The sequence below is a fragment of the Macaca thibetana genome, chromosome 15, assembly GCF_024542745.1.
Source record: "Macaca thibetana thibetana isolate TM-01 chromosome 15, ASM2454274v1, whole genome shotgun sequence".
NCBI lineage: Eukaryota > Metazoa > Chordata > Mammalia > Primates > Cercopithecidae > Macaca > Macaca thibetana.
The window spans coordinates 79,880,274-79,903,787 of record NC_065592.1 but is presented as its reverse complement, the minus strand read 5'-3'; the positions used below and the strand labels follow the sequence as shown (position 1 = coordinate 79,903,787).

General features: G+C 43.1%; 2 protein-coding genes across 3 annotated transcripts in view; one reads left to right on the top strand and one right to left on the bottom strand.

Moving 5' to 3' along the window:
• Positions 1 to 23,514, bottom strand: part of LOC126937902 (putative COBW domain-containing protein 7) — a 952,477-nt gene that overhangs the window by 784,965 nt on the left and 143,998 nt on the right. The gene's annotated exons all lie outside the window — the stretch shown is intronic.
• The window catches only part of DMRT1 (doublesex and mab-3 related transcription factor 1), a 130,627-nt gene that overhangs the window by 64,174 nt on the left and 42,939 nt on the right, over positions 1 to 23,514 (top strand). Inside the window, exon 4 of one of the 2 annotated variants that reach the window (XM_050761761.1) lies at positions 11,574 to 11,718. In XM_050761761.1, the coding sequence (XP_050617718.1) occupies positions 11,574 to 11,718 (145 nt within the window). Of the gene's footprint in view, positions 1 to 11,570; positions 11,719 to 23,514 lie in introns of both variants that reach the window. The other variant, XM_050761760.1, reaches the window with a different exon arrangement.

Here is a 23,514-nt window from a genome sequence, read left to right as displayed (position 1 = left end):
CAATTCTTACAACTACCCTTGCTGTAGGATCAACACTGAGGAACGGGGAAAAAGGTACTATCTCCACATTTTATATATCACATTCCTTCTCACAACATTCTGGCAAGTCCCAGTTCTAGAAGGAAGGCAGACATAATTCTATGTCTGGAGTATTTGTATAAAACCAAAAAATGGGAAGGCCTGGAAATTTTGCTGTCTTCTCACTCCCTTGCCTCTGTGTGTGTGTGTGTGTGTGTGTGTGTGTGTGTGTGTGTGTTTGTGGCACTGCAGGATATGTCAAACTAAAGTTCATGTACTTAAAATAATCTTTAAAGTGTGTAATGGAAAGGTTTTTTGTTTGAGTCATTTGTTTGCAAACCCTGAAGAGGAGTCTTTCATTGCGGTCGCCCATTCTCCTGTCGATAGAAACAGGTGGACCTGTGAGGGGAAGAGGAGGGTGTGAGCATCATGGACCAGCATCATGCTACTGGGCACTTCCTGTCTCCTATTGCGTTTCATCCATAAACACAACGTTTCAGGGCTGTGAGCCTCCTTTTGTGACTGAGGAAACTGGGGCTCAGGGAGATAAAGTAGCTAGCTAGTACTGCACAGCTGGCAGCGGGGAAGCTGGAGTTTGAACTGGAGTTTGCCTGACTGCAGAGGGCACCTTTGTTCCCATAGTGTCTCTGCCTTCCTTGCAGGGCAGTGCACATTTCTTGGTTTTCCTTGTAAAACCCCGAAATTCTGGAAAATCACTAGGCATGCTGTCTCTTAAGCATGCTTCTGTGTTACACACACACACACACACACACTCTCTCTCTTCTCTCTCTCTCTCTCTCTTCCAAATCAAAGTACTTTAGGGAACAGTGGTAACGTGATGCTTTTGGTCATTCTTGTGTCATTTCAATTAGTTGGAGGTGGACTCTCTTCATGGTCTTAGAATGGGCAGGGCTTTTTCATGCCACCCACAAGTTGAGAGTGTCCATCAGAGGTCACCAGCCTGCATTCAGATCGTGAATACCAGTTTGGTAAAGGATGTGAGTGTGCGCGTGTGCTTAGTTAGAATGTGGCCCTAGACAGCTTCACCTTGCCCTCCCGGCAGGCTCTCATGTTCTGTACTCATAAGATACCCTTCACACTGCTGATTTATGCTAAAAGTATCCTAATGTTTCTGACAGCTCATGTGTGACATGAATATAATCCATATTTCTTAGAGCAGCTAATTCAAGTGGCTTATTTCCCTATACTGCTGATAGGGCTATATCTCTTGATGTCGCAGCCCTGGAGATTGTGATGGTAACATATTGTTTCTGGGTCACTAGTTTTGTCTAAAACAGTAGGTTGGAACAGAGTAGCAAAGGTTAATTAAGTTTGTCCGTCAAGGTGGGAACAGATATGGATACCTCTGATGTTTCTGGTTCTGAAATCAAAGTTCCTGAATGTGCGGTTGTGGGCATCTTTTCTTCTCATTTTCAGACAATCAAAAAATAAAGTTCATTTGCTCCAGAAGTAGAGAAAATGTGAAGAGTTGTTAAAAGCTAAAGGCAGCAAAGTAGGTCTTTATACTAAGCAGATATCTTCACTTAAAATTAGAAAGTTTCCTCGGTGACTAGAGAGAAATATCAGAAGCATCTGAGGGTGATTTACTTTGAATCTTGCCATCTCTACTTAATCCCTTGCTACCAGAACCAAGTTATTTGATCTCTCTGAGCAGTTTCTTCCTATATCAATGATTATTAAATTATGAAGACTTGTGAGATAATGAGACAAGTCTCTATATTATTTCTCAATAGATGCTCATTTTCTTCCTCTGAAATTTGGTTAATCTTATTGTCAGTAACCAGTATTTTCTCAGGAAAATTAACATTAAGAATATCACCAGTACAACCCCCATCCATACAAACACACACCGCAGTCTTCAGAAGTGTTGTAGAATGCCTTCAGAGACTGGACATGTGAGACAGTGGAGTGTGCTGATCATTATTAACCAAATTTTAAAAATGCAACCTTTTAAATGTCCTTTCTCTCCAGCCATTTTACTGAAACTCTGTTTCTTAGTGGCTTTTATGTCAATGGTACCTGCATTTATGCCTGGCATATGTGGGTTCAGTTGTGGGAAGTCAGGGTCTGTATTTTAGATTTGTGAACTAGACAAATGTAGGTTTCTAACCCAGGAACTGGAAAATCTTTCATGGATTTCTTAAGATAAAGAAGGTGCTGAGCTAGTCCCAGCCAGACACTGGTCCTAACTGACCACTCTTTTGTGAACCCCCTGAAATGCACCAAGACCCTTTGAGGTTTTAGGAAAAGGAAACTTTTTTTTAAAATTTGGTCTTTTCTTACTATTTTACCTCCTTTTAGAGGTACTTGCGTCCCTTTACCTGATTTATACATCGGTGTCTTTCAAACATTTTAGACTGAGAACCCATAGTAAGAAACTGTATTCCAGTATATATTTACACAGATGTACACAAAATGACGTTTTGTAGAACAGCTCTTACCCCTTACCCAAATTGTATATGCAATGAATTCTTATATACTGTTCTCTTTTTATTCAGTTCTATTCTACTGCATTCTGTTCAATTCCATACAGTTCTCTAAATATATATATCTATGTATCACACAGACACATATATATATGTAGACACACTGCAAACTGAATTATTTGAGGGCCCTATAAAAGGTAGCACTTCCCGCCTTTTGGAAAATACGGTCTCAAGAAGTACACTGTTGTTCTGTCAGTACCACTGATGGCAGATGGTGAAAACAGTTGAGCAACACAAGTTAAAAAAATAATTTGGCCTTTGTAAAATGTCACAATACTCACATCTGAATTGCTTCTTGGCTAAAGATAAGCAAAATGGACCACTAATAAATACAAGTGTAATTCTGATATCCTGTGGGGTTTCTGTCCTTAATGGGTATTCACGATTGTTGTGGGCTGGGCATGGTGGCTCATGCCTGTAATCGCAGCTCTTTGGGGGGCCCAAGGTGAGAGGATCACTTGAGGCCAGGAATTCAAGACCAGCCTGGGCAACATAGTGGGACCCTGTTTCTACAAAAACTATTAAAAAATTTAGCTGGGCTTGGTGGTGTGCACCTGTAGTTCTAGCTATTCAGGAGCCTGAGGTGGGAAGATCGCTTGAGCCCATGATACCAGAGGCTGCAGTGAGCTGGGATCGCACCACTGTACTCCAGCCTGGGTGACAGAGAGAGATCCTGTCTCTGAATTTTTTTTTTTTTTTTAAAAGACTGATGGGCCGGGCGCGGTGGCTCAAGCCTGTAATCCCAGCACTTTGGGAGGCCGAGACGGGCGGATCACGAGGTCAGGAGATCGAGACCATCCTGGCTAACACAGTGAAACCCCGTCTCTACCAAAAAAATACAGAAAACTAGCCAGGCGAGGTGGCGGGCGCCTGTAGTCCCAGCTACTCGGGAGGCTGAGGCAGGAGAATGGCGTGAACCCGGGAGGCGGAGCTTGCAGTGAGCTGAGATCCGGCCACTGCACTCCAGCCTGGGCGACCGAGCGAGACTCCGTCTCAAAAAAAAAAAAAAAAAGACTGATGTGACTTCCCTTCCATGCCCTCTCCACAATTTCTGGAAACTGGGGGAGGGCTTGCTTTATATCCTCATGGTCAATTTTGGTTCTTTATTTCCATATGACTTGTTTATTTTTTTATTGTTCATCTTAGGGCTGTTTTTTATTTTTATTTTTAGAGCTACTGTGATACAAACTTTCCTTGGGTTCTGTTTTTTGAAAAACCCACCCACACTTTTTCTTTTGTTTTTGCATGTGTAGTGGAAGATTTGGAATTTACAACTTAAAACATCATAAATGTATCAGTTCTTAAATGATTGGTTCTCTCTGCCCTGTTGTGTGAGCACCCTCGTCTCCACGCCTCCCCCATTTTCCCCTCCCACCTCTCCTGGGCGCATTTGGAGGAGCTTTCGTTTGGAAAAAGGACTCTTGGGTTCCTCAGCATCTGAATGGCCAGTCCCAGCCCCAGCCCCACGCGTAGCACAGCACCTTCACCCCTGTCCACCCCTCACCCCCACACACATTGAAGGATCCTCTTGGCCTTTGTGGGAATCTCTGACAAAGGCTGAGTCCTCACAAAGGCCTGTCTGTCTGCCTCCTCTCCTTTCCTCCCTCTAGGAGGGGAGTGGAGGGCATTCCATAGCAGGACCACCTAAGAGAAAGCAAGGTGAGCGCAGGGGAGGAAGGGAGCAAAGGACTCATCTTCAGAGCACTGGACACAAAAGGAAAGGAAGTCGGGAGGGCGGGTTTTCGCTATGGGAATCTGCTTGGGTCACACACCTCAGCATTTGGCCTGGTGCTTCGGTAATCTCTGAAATGTGTGCATAATAGCAATCATTTTTAGCTTATATATTAAAATTTTTTCTCAGCATGAAATGTGGAATGCTGAAAAACGAATGAGGTGTGTATTTCGGAAGGTGAACAGGGCTGTTTGGGTGAAGCCCTTTGCACAGGTGGAGTCTGTAGGCTGAGACAGTTCACAGTGTGTGCTTAGGTGAGCTTGGGAACAGGCATCCCATTTAGATGGTTTGAAAAGAAGTGTCTGTTAAAACTAAAGCCATCATTTAATGAGGGTAAAAGTCCACCCCAGCCTTCACACTCAGCACCACCAGAAGACCCAGAATTCCACAGCCTGTGAAGAGTCCTACCTGTATAAAAAGGTTTCTGTTCAGAAAACCAAATATTTACCCCAAATATGGCTTTTGCCATTTAAAAGACTGTAAGCCACATACCAATACCAAGGGAGTTTTTTTTTGTTTCTGTTTTTTTGAAACAGGGTCTTACCCTGTCACCCAGGTTGGAGCCAGCAGGGCAAACACAGCTCACTGCAGCCTCAACCTCCTGGGCTTAAGTGATCCTCCCACCCCAGCCTCCTGAGTAGCTGGGACCACAGGTGTGCGCCACCATGCCGGCCTAATTTTGTAAATTTTTAGTAGAGATGGAGTCTCACCATGTTGCCCAGACTGGTCTCCAACTCCTGGGCTCAAGTAATCCTTCCTCCTCAGCCTCCCAGGTGCTGAGATGTACAGATATGAGCCATTGTGCCTGGCTGAGTCGTTACACTATTTGTTTAAATACCAGTTTGCAGTTAGGAATGTTATCCTATAGAAAAACTCTTCTCATTAAGACTGTTCCCCTTTCTTACGTCAACTCCAGTTTTATGCAGCTGAGCCATGTTTAGTAAACAACTAGATGGCAATTTGGTCTTCACAAATCCCTTTTAGTTATTCACCTGGATAGACTGTTCACTTTGATGCAAGACCAGACACTCACCTTATCTAAATTGTTACTAGATAACCAATGACTGGTATTTGGGATTTTTGTTTTAAAAAAAGAAGTGAACTCAAACATTTTTATGCTTTTTTTTCAGATATTATTGTTACTATAAAATAGGGTGATTAACATGTATAAAAGGAAATGATGGCTCAGATTTACTGTGATGCATATTCTTAACAATTTAATAAAACAGAACTCCAAGGTCTTGGGTTTCCTGCAAGGTTAATACTAACACCATGAGCATCCTCTGCCAGCCAGCTCTTATCCATGGGTCGTACTCTGGTTCAGAGACTTTGGATGGGTAATAACATATAAAACATGCCTCTTGCTTGCCAGTGACCACTGCTAATAATAATGGTAGTCATCATTCACTGGAATCCTGGGTTTTTAGGGTTTACTTGGTTTATTTATTTGCTTAGCTTAAAGGAATAAAAAAAAACCCTTGAGAGGAGACAAGGAGGCATTATACAAAGGAGAAAAATATATATCCCTTCAGGAAAACTGTGGCTCCTCTAATCTCTTTGCCACTCTTGTCCCTCAGCAGCACTTAGCTGTTTTTTCCTAGCTGGAGGTGAGGGACTGAGCACAGGGGTGGTGCTAGGTTAGTTTAAAGTGAGCTTCTCACCTTGGTGCCGTTCAGGCCTGGGGTTGGGTAAATCTGTGTCCTGTGGGAACTGTAGGACACTACGCTGTAGTAACAGTCAGCAGCATCCCTGACCTCGACCACTAGATGCCAGCATCAACTCCCTGCCCCCTTGTCACAATCAAAAGCGTCTCCAGATGTTGCCAGATGCCCCGTGGAGGACCATACTGCCCCTCGTTGAGAACTACTGGTTTAAAGTAAAGTGAGTTTCAAAGGCTTCGTCATTTTCCCATTTTGTTTAAGCCAAAAGTAGCAGGGTTGTGATTTTCTTTTTAAAGTTAGAAGAGAGCAGGAAGTGATTTAGTTTGAAATTGCATTCTGCCATGCCCTTTTCTGGGCTAATTGCAGTTTTTGTTTTTGGTTTTAGATGGTGTCCCACTCTGTCGTCCAGGCTGGAGTGCAGTAGTGCAATCTCAGCTCACTGCAACCTCTGCCTCCTGGGTTCAAGCAATTCTCCTGCCTCAGTCCCCCCAAGTAGCTGGGATTACAGGCACCTGCCACCACACCCAGCTAATTTTTTTTGTATTTAGTAGAGATGGGGTTTCACCATGTTGGTGAGGCTGGTCTTGAACTCCTGACCTCAGGTGATCCACCCGTCTCAGCCTCCCAAAGTGTTGGGATTACAGGCGTGAGCCACCACGCCCATCCATGAATTGCAGTTTTAACGTCATGTTTACATGGCTACACATGCACTTAGAAACACATAGAACTGTCCTCTTATGAGCAAGTTGTCACGTGGATGGGTTGTTCTGGATTATTCTTTGAGGTGGATGTAGCTGAAGTGACTGATGACCTCAGTAAGTTCATGTATTAGTCTGGTCTCACACTGCTATAAAGATACTACCCGAGACTGGGTAATTTGTAAACAAAAAAGAGGTCTAAGTAACTCACAGTTCAGCATGGCTGGGGAGACCTCAGGAAACTTGTAGCATGGCAGAAAGCGAAGGGGAAGTAGGCACCTTCTCTTCTTCACAGGAGAGAGGAGAAAGAGAACAGGGGAAACTGCCAAACACTTTTAAAGCATCCGATCTCAATAGAACTTCCTCCATATCATCAGAACAGATCGAGGGAACCGCCCGCATGATCCAATCACCGCCTGCCAGGTCTGTTCTTCGACACGTGGGGATTACGGTGTGAGATGAGATTTGGGTGAGGACGCAGAGCCAAACCATATCAGTTCACATTCTAGTAACCTCAAATGGAGTCTAACCCTTCGTATCTTTTTCTTCTTTTACTGGAAGTCTTTTATAGCTCAGTGATCTTGGGGATTCATTAAGGATAGTGAATGTTTGAGTATAAATAACTAAATTCCTATTTCCTAATAATTCTTTTTATTTCATGCTTTCTGAAAACATGGAAAAGGAATTAAGGGAATAAATAAGCATACGAATGGATTTGAAGTTGTGTTTATTTTCCAGTAAGCGTTAGTTTAAAAAAAAGGAATTTTACTGTTCATCTTCGTCTTTTTGTCAAATAATGTATACATTGTGATTGGCAGCAGTTAGCCAGTCTATTTGTCAGGTTTAGCCTTTCACATGTTTTAGTTAATATAGGGGATTGTTGGGATCTCGTACTTCCAAGGTATGTGGACGATATGTTGGTAATTGTAGAGCACTGGTTCTCAATCTTGGTGTCATATTAGAATTACCTGGGATCTTTGAAAATACCCAGGGCCCAGGCCACATCCCAGAGCAGTTAAACCAGATTTTCTTGAGTGGAGTCCAGGTATCAGTACTGGGTTCCCTTCTCACCTTACTCCAGCGAGAGTGAAGTTTGAGAAGAAATCAGTACCACTGTTTACAAATAAAGTTTTATTGGAACACAGCCATGTCCATTCATTTTACAAATTGCTAGAGACTGTATGGCTTGCCTAAAATATACTTACTGTTTGACCATTTACAATAAAAAGTTTGCTGACCCCTGCTATAGACTCACGGGTAACATTTTGCAAACTATTTTGAAAGGAAGGTTTGTGTAAACTTTCATAGTATTAAAAAAAAAAAAAATCCAGCATTTTGCAGAGCATTTAGGCTCAAATCCTATCACTTTTCTTGTACCCTGGGAAAATTGAAAAGCATTTGCCTTGAAGGACTGGCTTGCAGATATTGTCAAACCTGAAGTAGATGTGACAAACTCAGCACCCAGAGCAGAGAGGCTCCATTATTTCTATTACGGCTTACGTCGGCACCTTGCTTCTAATTCAGTGTTCATTACTCAGACTGTGTAATTGACTTAAGGAAGTCTGTGGAGACAGAAATGGCTTTTCAATTCAAAGTGTGTTTGAGTTTGTTTTTACTACTGCAGCAGTTGTAGATGGTGGCAGACCCCTGAAAAAAAACTTTTAGTTCTAGGGAATTTTCTGTATAAAAATAAAAAAGAATGAAAATTAAAAATTGCTATTTACATATTTTCCCTCTTTCAGTTCAGCTGGAACCTGGATGGTTGTAAACAGCTGGTAAAAAATGTTTTAAGCCGGGGCAGTGGCTCACGCTTGTAATCTCAGCACTTTGGGTTGCCGAGGCGGGCGGATCACTTGAGGCCAGGAATTCGAGACCAGCCAGGGCAACATGGCGAAACACCGTTTCTACTAAAAATACAAAAATTAGCTGGGAGTGGTGGTGCAGGTCTGTAGAGTAGGCGTCTGTAGTCTAGCTACTCAGGAGGCTGAGGCAGGAGAATCGCTTGAACCCAGGAAGCAGAGGTTGCAGTGAGCCGAAATTGTGCCATTGCACTCCAGTCTGTGCAACAGAATGAGACTCTGTCTCAAAAATAATTTTTTTTAGAAGGTTTTCCTTTGGTCATGGGCTGTGAGAGGTTACTAAGTATGAGAGGAAGGATCACTTATTCTAGTCCCTGGGCACCAGCAGTATCAGCATCTCCAGTCCAGTCTTTTTTTTATGAGACAGAGTCTCGCTGTGTTGCCCAGGCTGGAGTGCAGTAGCGCAATCTCAGCTCACTGCAAGCTCTACCCCCTGGTTCACACCATTCTCCTGCCTCAGCCTCCGGAGTAGCTGGGACTACAGGCACCTGCCACCATGCCCGGCTAATTTTTTGTATTTTTTTAAGTAGAGATGGGGTTTCACCGTGTTAGCCAGGATGGTCTCGATCTCCTGACCTGGTGATCCGTCTGCCTCAGCCTCCCAAAGTGCTGGGATTACAGGCGTGAGTAACTGTGCCTGGCCTCCACCCCAGTCTTAACTATACATCAGGACCTGCATTTTAACAGGACCCCCTGGCCATTCGTATGCACATTGAGAGATGCTGGGAATCATTGAAAGATGCTGTACTGTTCTAATTGATAACTGGGTATGTGTAGTAAATAGGTACCACGATTGTCCCTTTTCTTTTGAATGGTTTAATGGCTTCTTAATGGGCTCTCCTGCCGTGTGGTCTTACTCATTAGGGGTGGCCAGTTTTTCCTTTTTTGCTATTTTCCAAGTATAGCTTCTTTAACCGTTTATTTAGTAAAAATTTAATGTAATGGTAGAAAGTGAACACGGAGTGATTGGCCTAGAAGAGACACCATTTAATATACTTTAGAAAAACAAACCAGAAAGGACAAAGGGGACTTGCCCAGGTAAACTTCACTTGAGAGGAAATAATCACCTGTAATGGTGTCTTCTTTGCTTCTCCAGAAGAAGTAATCCACTCATGAGAACATAGATTTGAGCTTGGGAGCAGTAGAGATCAAAACTAAATTCCTCGAGCTGCTCAAAGCATCAGGCGGAAATCAGGGACTTAGCTCTTTCTACCAAACAGCACCATAATACCCAAAGTACACTTAGACCAGCGTTAGTTGGTGAATTGTCCACAATCTAGATGTTCATAGAAAATGAGGAAGCCCAGTACCTAGTTTTACACTACCAGGCTCTGTCAAGTTAGTCCTATTTTCTTTTTCAAGTAGCACTTAAAATATTTGATTGAAAAACATGATGTTGAATTATTCTAGATTATTTTGAAATTATTCATATTTCTGAACAGAACTGGTTTATCTTGAACATTCCCTTAGATTGGATTTTAAAAGTGAGTACCATCTAAATTTAATTTTTAAAAAACTGTATAAATAACTGGAGTCCAGCTCTGTTGTTGCCATAAAGGTAAGATCATGAGTTGGAAGCTCAGTGTCTGTACCAGGATCTAGATGTGCATGGAAGGGGGTCTTACACTATCAGAGTCATCCACCTGGCCAGGAAAGTGGAAATGGGGGGGCGCTTTCTAAGTCATCAGGTCATATCTTCTTGGCTTTGAATAAGAGTCAGGAAGCCACAGGGAATGAACTGCTTCTTACATAAAAGCTATCTCATGGACCTAAAGGCAGGATCTGGTTGCCAGAAAAAAGTGAATGACTGCTGAGCTCACGTGCAGCTGCCACTGCTGCTGGAGGGGCGCTTGTGCCTCCTTACTGCCTTCCCAGTTTCGCTCTGCTTCATGTGTCCAGTTAGCAGAATCCAAATCGCCTCCAGAATTCAGATCTCAGACTCCTGTTCCTTGCTGCAGGGAACAGCACAGAAGGAGCTGGGAATAGACAGTGAGTAACAGGATCCAGCATGGCATCGTGCTGATGTCCACAGCTTCCCATTACACATGGTTTGTGTGTTGTTTTACAATCTTTTTTTTTTTGGAGACAGAGTCTTGCTCTGTCCCCCAGGCTGGAGTGCAGTGGCGCTATCTTGGCTCACTACAAGCTCCGCCTCCCGGGTTTACACCATTCTCCTGCCTCAGCCTCCCCAGTAGCTGAGACCACAGCCGCCCACCACCACACCCTGGCTAACACCACACCGTGTTAGCCAGGATGGTCTCGATCTCCTGACCTCGTGATCCACCCATCTCGGCCTCCCAAAGTGCTGGGATTACAGGTGTGAGCCACTGCACCCAGCCTACAGTCTTTTTAAATACTCTCCTCATATGAACTCTGTAAGGTAACCAAGATGAAATGCCAGTTTTACACATGAAGAAACATGGGAAGAGGTCTGATAACTTGCTCCCATTCAAACAAATGTGTTAGTGTTACAGCAGATTGTGTTGTCTCCTAAGCAGCACTGTCCCCTCTCCACCACCCTGTTCTCTTTTATACTGGTTAATCGAGCACCAAATGACCAGAAGGAATTTCAGGGGTGCTTTAGAGGGGACCTTAAGATATAAAGGGCACCATCATAGTTCTAGGCCCAGTACATTGGAGGAGCATGTTCATGGCTGAGGCCACTTCCAACTTAAATAGGCCATTCCCTTAATTTGCTTTCTTTTTTTTCTTTTTTTTTTTTTGAGACAGGATCTTGCTCTGTTGCCCAGACTGGGGTGCAGTAGTGCAAGCAACCATGGCTCACTGCAGCCTCAAACTCCTGGGTTCAAGTGATCTTCCCACCTCAGCCTCCTGAGCTGAGATCTCACTTGTGCACTATCACACCCAGCCAATTTTTTGATTTTTATGTAGAAAAGAGGTTTCACTGTGTTGCCTTGGCTGGTCTTGAGCTCCTGGGCTCAAGTGATCCTCCCACCCTGGCCTCCCAAGGTGTTGGGAATATAGGCATGAGCCACTGTGCCCAGCCTGTTACCTTATTTTAAAGAATTAGGTAATTATTGTACTAGTTGTGACATACAATGTTGGTCTCAATATATTTCTTCTTTTTTTTTAAGCAGATGAAGAACATGGAGAACCGCCATGCAATGAGCTCCCAGTACAGGATGCATTCTTACTACCCGCCTCCCTCTTACCTGGGCCAGAGCGTGCCCCAGTTCTTCACTTTCGAGGATGCGCCCTCTTACCCGGAAGCCAGGGCGAGCGGTAGGTATCTGGTCATACAGACTGCATTTGGGGTTGAGAGAGGATGGCTATCCAGTACTGGGTCATTAGCTGTCTCTAATGGCTTAGCTGTTAGTAATTGTTGGAAAGTTTATTGCTGTGTGAAGCCTGGATAAGTATCCTTTAAAGAATTTAGTTATAAAATGACTTTGCTTTGCTTGATTCTTAATACTATGTTTTTTTTTCCTTTCTGGATTCTTAGAGTGACAGGAGTAAGATGAGAGACTCCCCTTTGGAAGCTAAAAATGTATTTTATAGAGATCAATATGAAATACAGGGGCACTTTAAATGTGGTTCAAGACCTGGTATTTTTTGTGAAGTGAGTTTCTGTATATTGAAAACTCATTTCCCAAAGACTTTCATTTTAAAATTGAAGGCATATTCATCTTTTGGGGGAAAATAACATAATAAAACATTTTTGAATACAATAGATCTCAGAGTTTATGTAGTAGCAATGCAAATAACTCTGATATAATGGCTTTGAAATAAAAAATGACTGTTAAATGAATCAAAACACTTTGAAATACATAGTTCCTCAACTTCAATTTTAACATCCCCCAGCATTTTCACTGTGGTGAGAGGCAGGTCTTTACAGCTGCTGCGTTTGCAGATCCCTTGTTTAAGTTCTTTATAGTTAAGTATCCTCTTTTGATGTAGGAAAGTGAGAAACATACACAATAGGCAGTAAGTGGATACCAGGGCAGTAGTGAGTGTCTTGGAAGAGAAACCAATCTAGGAGAACTTACTCTGTACTAAGTAAATGGATATGTTCATTTTCTAAATAACTTGACTCTCTAGAGAACTTAGAGAATGAGAATCAGAACCATGCTTTGATTTCCAAATTCAGAGCCATAAAGTCTAAAATAGCTTGGCAAGGTATGCTTTATTTACGATATTAACATAAAATAAAGGACTTCTATTAATATGAAATATATAGGTCACGGGAGCCTATATAGTTTGAGCTGCAGAGAGGTGGAAGCACACATTGTTGATTGAAGTTTCACTTTTATTAAGAATTACTTTCTATTGGGAGTGGACAAGCAGAACTCTGTTTTTTAAGTATTCATACTATATAATATGTGCCCATAGGTCCTTCTTTCATACTGCTTTTGAGTCTATGTATTTGTTTATAAGCTCCCTAAGGACAAACAACACATTTTCTATACCTTCTTACCTGCTATAATGCCTTTTATTTGTTATTTATTGGTTGAGTGAATGAATGAATCTGGTATTATTATTATTATTATTTTCTTTTTTTTTTTTTTTTTGAGACGGAGTCTCACTCTGTCGCCCGGGCTGGAGTGCAGTGGCCGGATCTCAGCTCACTGCAAGCTCCGCCTCCCAGGTTCACGCCATTCTCCTGCCTCAGCCTCCCGAGTAGCTGGGACTACAGGAGCCTGCCACCTCGCCCGGCTAGTTTTTTTTTTTTTTTTTGTATTTTTTTAGTAGAGACGGGGTTTCACCGTGTTATCCAGGATGGTCTCGATCTCCTGACCTCATAATCCGCCCATCTCGGCCTCCCAGAGGAATCTGGTATTATTTTTAACCCAGCTTGCCCTGTAAGGGAGTGCAAGCATGAAAGGTCAGAATCCTAACTGGCTTGTCTGATGGAGCCTCTGCACAATTTGGGGATGAAGCAGTTAAAGGAACATTTGTTTATACAAAGAAGAATGAAACCCACTTTCAGGAAGAAATTGCCTGCGTTTCTTACTCCAGGAATAATGGAATATTTTTAGAAGTGTTGGCATTCTTGAGACAAAGGTGTAAATTCAGAGCAAGGCAGTAAGACAAAAATATAAGAGGCAATTTATTAGAGCAGAGAGGAGTGAATTTGGAGAGGAGCAGTAGGCATTTGAATTTATGGCAGAAAAGGAAGCGACTCAGAAGGAAAGAGGTTACAGTCCAGGAAAGAAAAAGACCAGCCGTACCAGCGCTCATAGGGGAAGAAGAATAGGTGAACACCACCTACAATTTCTTACAACTTTTCTGGCCATGTGTTTATTTGAAAGAGTAGTGTGTCAGGAGACCCCAGGCTTAAATTCCTGGTACCCTGCTAACCCACTAACAGTTAAGTAGGAGGCTCAAGCTTCAGAAACGAGAGCCGGGAAGAACTACAGTAAAATCTCAGCACTATCTACTTTGGAATTATCTTCGAGAAGGAGTGTACAAATATGTAGAAAATCAAAATCCCAGCTAAGTTTTAAAAGAAGTGTGGCTTAATGTCTTCCAAATGTGAGCTGTTTTGGGTTTTTAAATATTGCATGAATTTTTACAAAGCAAGTGGGAAGGTAAAGGAAGTATTGTGTTTGGAGGTCAGTAAGGACACCTCAAAGATCATCTCATGGGACACTGGATCCTCAGTTTTATCAGCATTGACACAGTGGGGAGTTCTTTGAGAGCATGTTAGCCCTTCTGGGAGGCAGGGCTGAGGCTAGAGAGAGGAAATGATGGGTGGGGATGCGGACATCAGTATATTCATTTGTGAGATATTGGCAAAGGCTGGCTCATAACCAGTTACATTTAGCAGATCCATCAAGTTTAAGTTCTTTTGGTTGATTGTGTTAATACATAAGTTATTATTTATTCTAAATAGGGATTTCTAAATAACTTGAAAGAGTGTTTTCAGTAGGTTTAATGTCTTTAAAGTCTTATTCAGGTATAAATTTGCCCATCAAATCCATGTTTCTTCAGTTTCTTTAAAAATAAATTTAAGCTTAGCTTCTCTATCATCTAAAAAAATGAGTCCAAGTGCAATGTCTTCCTCTGGATTTGCTAAAGCTGGCAACATGAAAAAAATTGAATGTAGGGCAGGGGGTTGGGGGGAATTTTACAGGGAACGTTTTCTTTTTGTCATGTTACTGCTTTTTTTGTAAAAGGATAGGAGCCATTCCTTCTTTCCTTATCCTGAAAAATGTTAAGTGGGTAGGTCAGAGAGATGGTGGAGTCAGATCGTGCCGGTGTTTGTAAGCTATTGCAACAATTAGACTTTTATTTCAAGTGAGATGGGGAGCCATAGGAGGGTTCAAGCACAGGGTGATTTGTCTGTCTTGTGCTTTTAAATGATCACCCTAATGACTGTTTTCTTATAGACTATAGGGATGCAAGAGTGGAAGCTGAGAGGCCAATTAGCAGGTGATGGCAGTAATTCTGGCAAAAGAAGATGGTGGCTGAGTGAGGGTGGGAGCGTGGTGGTGATAATGGGTGGTCGAATTCTGGATATATTTTGAAGATAGAACCAACAAGATTTGCTGTTGGGCTTTGGATTGGACAGGAAGAGAGGAGCAAAGGATGACTCCTTAATTTTTGACCTGACCAAATGGAAGATTGGAGTTTCCAATTATCGAGGTAAAGAAGACTATAGGAGAAACAAGTTTGTGTGCATTACGAGTTTAACTTTGCATGTGTTAAGTTTGAGATGTCCATGAACCACCCAAGTGGATTGTTGATTAGGAGTTGGATGTGTGGAGTCTGTGGTGGAGGGGAAATATCTCTGCTGGAGATGAAGATTTGGGGGTTCAGTGCATAGGTGTTACTTGAAGTCAATGTGATGAGATCATTTGGAGAGATGAATGTAGGTGTAGAATAAAGGACCAAGGACTGAGCCCTGCATGTCTCCAATGTTTATGGCCCTGTAGATGAGGAGGACTAGCAAAGAAAAGAGGGAAGAGGAGCAGCCTGTGAGACAGGAGGGAAACTGTGGGTGAGTGGTGCCTTAGAAACTGTGGGTGAGTGGTGCCTTAGAAGCCAAATTAAAGGATTTTAAGGAGAGCCAAAGAGTGCTGATAGGTCAAATGAGATGAGGACTGGAATCGACCATCGGCTGTTGCAAGTTGGAAGTGATCAATGAACTTCTTAGTGGCCACTTTGGTGGGAGGTGAGAACCAAAGCCTGCCTGCGTATTCAGGAGTGCATGGGAGAGAAGAACTGGGGCAGTGAGTATAGGCAGCTCTTCAGGAGTTTTGCTATAAGAGGAATAGTGGGATGGGGCATCAACCCGTGGGGAAGTGAGTTCAAGGAAGGGCCTTGGCTCTTTCTTTAAAGAAGAGAGATTTTATAATAGGCTTGTATGCTGGTGAGGTGATCCCAATAGAGGAAGAATTTGTGGATACACAGAGTGCGTGGGGTCACAATTGCTGTAGGGGTGACCCTGAGCAAGCCAGGTAGGGTGGGATCCAAGGGTCTGCAGAGTGGGGACCATGGTCTGATGTGGGTCTGGGGGTGCTTTGTTACTTGTCTAAGAGGGGCGAAGAGAAATAGAGAGGAAACAAACTTTACAGCAATTTGATAGAGCAGTTTTGTCTGTTGAGTCTAATAAAATATTGGGGCTTATATTTTTTGTCTTTCATTTTTCTAGTAGTCTATTTTTAATTGAGGTGAAATCCACCTAACATGATTAACCATAATTAAAGTGTCCAATTCAGTGGCATTTGGTACATTCACAGAGTTGGGCAACCGTTACCTCTTATCTGGTTCCAAGGCACTTTCATCACCCCAAAAGGAAACCCCCCATCTTCCCTCCTCCAGCCCCCTGGTAATCACTAATCTGCTTTCTGTCTCTATGGATTTGCCTGTTCTGGAATGGAATCTCATAATATGTAGCCTTTTGTGTCTTGCTTCGCTTAACTTAAATGTTTTCGTGATTCAGCTACACTGTCATAGAGATGAGTATTTCATTCCTGTTTGTGGCTCAGTATCATTCCATGGTATGGATGGAGAGATCACATTTTGTTCAGCCATTCATCGGATATTGGGTTGTTTCCGCCTTTTGGCTAATGTGAATAGTGCTGCTTTGAACGTTTGTGTACCAGTCTTTGTTTGAATGTCTAATTTTACTACTTCTGGGTATATGCCTAGAAGTGGAATTGCTGGGTCCTATGGTAAGTCTGTATTTAATTTTTGAGGAACACGTTACTCTTTTTCACAGCAGCTGCATCGTTTTACATTCTTACCATAATATATGAGGGTTCCAATTTCGCCACATCCTTGCCAACACTTGTTTTCTATTTAAAAAAAATAGTTTCCAGCCTGAGCAACATAGTGAGACCCCATCTCTACAAAAAAAAATTAAAAAAAAAATTAGCTGGGTTTGGTGGCACGCGCCTCTAGTTCTGAGTACTTGACTACCTGGGAGGGTGAGGCAGGAAGATCGCTGGAGCCCAGGGGTTTCAGGCTGCAGTGAGCTATGATCACACCATTGCACTCCAGCCTGGGTGACAGAGCGGGACCCTGAGACCCACACTGCATCCAGCACTGCATCACGACACAGCCCTCCAGCTTTATAGCACAGGCAAGCGTGCAGGGGTGCAGTCATAGCTCACTATAGCCTCAACCTCCCAGGCTCAAGTGATCCTCCCACCTCAGCCTCCTGGGTAGCTAGGACTACAGGTGAGCACCACAATGCCCAGCTAATTTCTTTCTTTCTTTTTTTTTTTTTTTTTTTTTTTTGTAGAGACAGAGTTTTGCCATATTGCCCAGGCTGGTCTTGAACTCCTGGGCTCATGCGATCCTCCCACCTCAGCCTCCTAAAATGCTGGGATTATAGGTGTAAGCCACCGTACCTGGTCAAGAAAAAAGTTTGGGGGGGCTCTAGTCATTCATTTTTATTGTATTTTGCCAAAGTACCAGACCACAGTGCGTTGGAAACTGAAAGAAAAAAAAAAAAATTAAAGCAGGCTCCTCCCCCTCCATAGACTGTTTGAAGATCACTTGTCTAGTGCTCACATGGAGGGTTGGCTTATCTGAGTGTGGCCGCTTCATAGTAACAGATGCAAGCTGTTCGGGAAGTGACAGTGGGAACGGCTTTGAAATGATGCTTCCCCAACTGGGGATGAAGAGACACCTCCACAGCAAGCCCCTCTGTTTTAACAGATGCACCTCTGTCTAGAGGTGGGTGGCACTGCACATCTGAGAACAGACATCGTTCTCTGCATGTTGAATTCTTGAGTATAAGTTGCTGGAGTACATGGTTGGCCAACATCTGCAAAAAGGTTTAGGTTTCAGATGGTGAAGGTAATCCACTTAGATATGTTTGTCTATTTATTTTGTGATCTCAGTTTAAAAGTTAGAAATGGTGCCTTATTTCCAGGAGAATGGCTTGAACCTGGGAGGCGGAGCTTGCAGTGAGCTGAGATCGCGCCACTGCACTCCAGCGTGAGAGACAGAGCAAGACTTCGTCTCAAAAAAAAAAAAAAAAAGAAATGGTGCCTTATTTCTTTTGGTTCCGACTCAGAGTGGCAGCCTCCCATGCAACCTCAGCCTTCCTTCATATCCAAGCTGCACTCTTTTCAGGAGGAAGAAACATTTGAGGTGCTTCTTACAGATCATGGAGTGTTCATGTATTACTCATGTAACACACAGAGGCTCTCAGCAGCTCCGTGAAGCGAGTGCAGAGCATCTACATTTTACCCAAAGGTCAGATGGCCACCGGCAGTGACGGGCTCCATGCAGGTGAAGGCTTCATGCTCCTCTGTGATGTGTGAGCAGCTTGCAGAAGCCTCTCTGCTCCCAAATACGACTCTTCGAATCCATTTGGCATTAACAATGCCGTGGACTGGGGAGTCTAGCAGTGCCTGATTTCACTGATAACCATAGGCCTGTCCTTGATGATGACCAGGACTGCAGGCAAAATGGGTAGCTTGCACCTCAGGGAGTGGACTTGCTTAATGCTGCACGTCAGAGTTGGACTTTTAGGGAAGGTCATCTGGTTGCACCTCCCCAGTTTGTGGGTGAGAACACTGAGGTTCTTCCCTCTGTTGGGAGCACCCTCAGATCTACTTGCTCTTGATCCAGAATGCCAAAGGTGCCCTTTATGTGAGGTGAGGCGACATTCTGCGACAAGTGGCCATGTGGGGTGGTAGAGAATTCTGTATGTGGAATCTAAATGGGACCCCTGACTTAGCAGGTTATGTGGCAGTACCAGATGCTTCCCTGAGAGCCTCGGTTTCCCTACCTGCTGAGAGAGGGTGAGGACGTTGGCTCTGTGGAGGCCACGCCAGTATTGTGAGGATGAAATGGTGTCTGATGTGCAAACAAGCTCAATAATCACAAAATGCAGGTAAAAGATGGCAGGTGTTATCATGACTTTCCCCAGTTTTTCCTGCGAGGGCTGTGTGGGCATTTCACATAGCTCTTCTTGTAAGGGAAAATGATGCTTTCGACATGTTGTAGAGTTTGGCTCTGGCACGAAGGACAGTGGGGCAAGGACTCGGAGGGCTGTGTTTGTTGTTGTGCATCCTGCCCTGAGCTGTATTTCTCAGCCAGTAGGAGGGAAAAACATCAACCCGTGTCTTTCTCTGCTTTAAGGAAAGCTGAATGTGTTTTATGCAACGTTTAGAAAATGTTGAGTTTAATTTAAACTTGACACTTTAGAAATGACTTATTATTTGCTAAATTTCAAAGAAAAGAGCACTTTGTAGGTAAATCTATTTTCCTTACGTGACCATTTTGTTCTCAGCATTAACTTGGAACAGAGAAGTAAGTGGAGCTTTCAGTGGCAACAAGGCCAGTGAATGGAAGGGCGTTGGAGCTATCCCACGAGACGAGGTCTTGCTCAGGTCCCCAGCTCTGGAGCCAGTAATAAGATGATCAATCTCTCTCTCTTTTTTTTTTTTTTTTTTTAACATGGAGTCTCACTCTATCTCCCAGGCTGGAGTGCAATGGCATGATCTCGGCTCACTGCAACCTCTGCTTCCCAGGTTCAAACAATTCTCCTACCTCAGCCTCCTGAGTAGCTGGGATTACAGGTGTGCACCACCACACTCAGCTAACTTTTGGATTTTTAGTAGAGATGGGGTTTCTCCATGTCGGCCAGGCTAGTCTCGAACTCCTGACCTCAAGTGATCTGCCCACCTCAACCTCCCACAGTGCTGGGATTACAGACGTGAGCCTCTGCGCCTGGCCTGATCAATCCCTTAGAGCTTCAGTTACATCTGAAAAGTGGAAAACAATAATAACAGATGTATCTATTTTTATATATATGGATCACATAAGGAATTATGTAAAAGTATGGCAGAATCTGTCAACTCTCATATTCTTGTATGTAGACCTTTTACCATGGCTTATGTATCTTTCTATTTCAGCAGGTGCCTGGCAGTGGGCTGTACAGATGAAAATGATTACTATCATTAAGGAGGGCTAAGCGTATGTGTATCATGATTCTTGAAATTAGCTAGACATCATGGTCTGCAGAGTGAGGAAGATGGAGCATACTAATTTTAAACAGATAATAAACATTTGGAAATGGCAGCTTTAAAGATGTATTTTTAATATATTACACTTATGATATGTTTGCTGAGTAAAACACACCGGTGCTTTACAGGGAATGTGAAGAACACCAGCAGGTCCCTTTATGCCTAAAGGATAGTACAGAAGCAAGCTGACATGCTGTTGGATGAGGACAAGCAGATTTCTGTCTTTCCTTGAAATCTTTCTCTTTCTCCATATAAAGAGCACCCCACAAGGCAAACTGTGGGCAAGATTGAGAGCCGTGGGGCTCCTAATGTGTCCTCTCTTTGACAAGACCTCCTCCAGGCTGTAGTCTGGAAATAGCAGGCACTGCCCAGGGGCCTACCTCAGGGAGGTCAGACTCACTCATGTAAGGATAAGGTCCATTCAGTGCAGCACGTTAGCAAGAATTATCAGGGTGTGTGCCCACACGGAGGGTCAGCTTTGTACTCCTCCAGGTGCCTGCCATCTTGCAGTGTTCTCAGATGACCGCCGGGATGGTTTGTCGTTTCTTAAATGAGTAAGAAACCAACTGTGGAATCTTTTCTGTTCATTCCTCATCTACCTGGAGTTGGGTATTCCAGTGAGGCATTCGGTGAAATAAATCAGACACCAACAAACATGGGGTACTGTCCCCAGGCCACAGACATCTTGGATATATGCCGTGTAGAATCTTCCCTTTGGAAAACTTGAATTTTAGGGACTTAGTTCTTTATATGCGACTGGTATTTTGATTAAGAATGCAGCCCCGCCGGAGGGTCAGAGGTGCTTATTCCGTATTCACACTTAGCAGAGGGTGGGTGTGCAGGCAGAGTGCCGTGACTTCCTCTAAGCCTTGTTGCTAGTGTTTAAGAGGAGGAGCCAGCCTACGAACTCAGATCCTGAATCATTTTCCTGGGCGCTCTTTTGTCTAGTATATCCTGTGTTTTTCTGTTCATTTCCTTCCTTTGCTTTTTCTTCTCTTACAAACACATGTCCAGCTCCTCCAGTGTCTGTAAGACAATGTCTGACCACTCTGTGTGTAACTCATTTAATTCTCTGAATAATGCTATTATCCCCACTTTACAGATGAGGATATTGAAGCAGAGAGACAATGCCTGTTAGGTGGGGGAAAGGAGGGGTCCTGTTCCCGTGTGGCACATGGGGGAACTGAAACTCAGTGATGATGCCGTTTATCTAAGGCCTCACTGGGCTACAGTCAAGCACCCTCCTGTCTTAAGTATTTTTAAGGAAATGGGCTGTGATTGGGGTTGAGAATGCACTTGGGAATATTCTGTTTGCAGGGACTAAAGGCATGGATGCAATTTCTTTAGCTGTAATGATGAGATTCCAAAACCTGCTCTGTTAGCACATGCCTTAGGCAGAAATGCGCCCATCTGGGGGTATCTTTGTGTAGCACATTTGTGTCATAGTTAAAAACTCAAAAGCAAACTGAAACCCTTCGGCATATCAGGTGTGGTATTTCTCTTGACATGGCTATTCCCAAAGCTCAGTATAAACTTTAAGATACTTTTATGAGCACAGTAAAGTCACTTTTAATTTTGTGGTTATATTTGAATTTTCCTTTTATTTAATAAGAGAGAGTCAAGTGGAAGGGTTAATATTTGATAAGGGCAGAAATCACAAAATTAAATGACTAGTGATTAGCTTTGAAATCATAAGTGCAAATAGAAATACAATGAACTACTTTCAAAAATATTTATTCTCTTTTTTCCCTGTGGGCATCAGCTGTTAAGTGATTACATATTCTACTTGTTATTTTATTGTTAAATTACTGTGACTAACAGGCCTGGCAGTTTTCCTCAGATATTTTTTTTTTTTTTTTTTTTTTTTTTTTTTTAGTAGAGACGGGGTTTCACCATGGTCTCGATCTCCTGACCTTGTGATCCGCCCACCTCGGCCTCCCAAAGTGCTGGGATTACAGGCGTGAGCCACCACGCCCGGCCCCTCAGATAATTTTTGAGGAAGATGTTATTTAATCTTCATCTAGTCTGTCAGTAGCTTATCATGAGATTGCTTTTACATCTTTAATTTATTCTTTAAAAGCTATAGATTCAGTTCATTGTGGCTAAAAATTGCAGCCTAGAGAAGATACAGAGAGAGAGAGAGAGAGAGAGAGAGAGAGAGAGAAGCTCTGGAAACTACATTTTAGAAATTCCTAAATGCTCTGACATAGCCAGGTTGAACACAATTACTAGAAAACATTGTTTGTCAGTGTTTTCAATGCTGATGTTATCTTCATGGGATTCAGGTGTGACAGTGAGTTCCCTACCTGCCTGCTCAGTAGAGGGACCCAATTCTCTTGTGGGCACATCACAAATCAAGTTGGCCAGTTTCTGTTACTCATTTAGAGACCATTTGTATTTAAACATCCTGGAGAACTGGTGTGTGTCTGTTGGGCCCTCCTTGGATGTGACAGTAGCCAGTTGGGTTAGAGCTTCCAGCATCATCACTCATAAGATTTCCTCATTTGAATCTGACCTGAATCCACAGGGCCCTAGCGATTTTTTTCAGGGATGGTGTGGAGTACTTCTGGAGTTTATTTTCCCTGCTTGCCTCTTCAGAGGCACGGCCCAGGCCAAGTACAACTTGAATAACCTTCAGGAAAGCTGTGCTGTCCTTCTGTCGGCCGCTGTCTTTGAAAATTGCCTCCAGAGTTAGTGAGCAGGAACAGTTAAGATTTACAAACAATGATGAAGCTTGTCATGCATCTTTCACCATTCATCATCCAGGTGCCGTGCCTGGGCGGTGAAGTGTTCTTCATAAAAACCAGCTCAGTGTGAAATACACCTCGCTGCAATGTTTACTGCTTTGAAGCTCGTCAGCGGCCCTTTATAGTAAATCCAGATTGCGATGTGACATTACAGTATATCATTGCCCGGCGCGGTGGGGTTTACACTAGGAATGAGTGCAGTGCACACCAGATGAGGTGTCCAAATTGAGTTATGTCAGAATTTGGCTGTTATATGGGGATAGCTTTTGTTTTCTGAACACTGAAAGTTAGCTTTATATGTATTTATATTTATATATAGGCATATACTTCCCATCTTGCCCATATACACAGGGTATACAATAGATGCTGAGGTCAGGTTCCAAATGTGCTTCCTGGTGTAAAGAATGGTGAGCAGATTTTATGTACCTTCCAAACTGTTGTCCATTGAAATTGGCATAAATGGAATCTTCAGGGGGAACTAGAGTAGATGGTTATTTCAGTTTAGAAGCAGCTTTGATTTTGCTGTGTGTGAAGCGATCATATTTGCCATCCTTTCTTATGAAAACTTGGAACACTTTTTCCTGAGAGTATTGTGGTACATTGGAATGCCCCTTTGATAGGAGGGCAAAGAGGAGAAACCCATACAACTGTTGCCACCCATTGTGGAGCATCTTGCCTGTCCTGTTGAGCACATCTGCTTGGGGAGGTCTGTGAAGTCAGTGGTTTCTTTATTAATTTTTTTAGTGGGTATCAAAATCCTAGTGCTGCCTAGTGTTATACTGAAAGATGCTGCTTCCAAGAGATTGATGGTGTTTTAGCTTAAATCTGCAAAATAAAAGAGC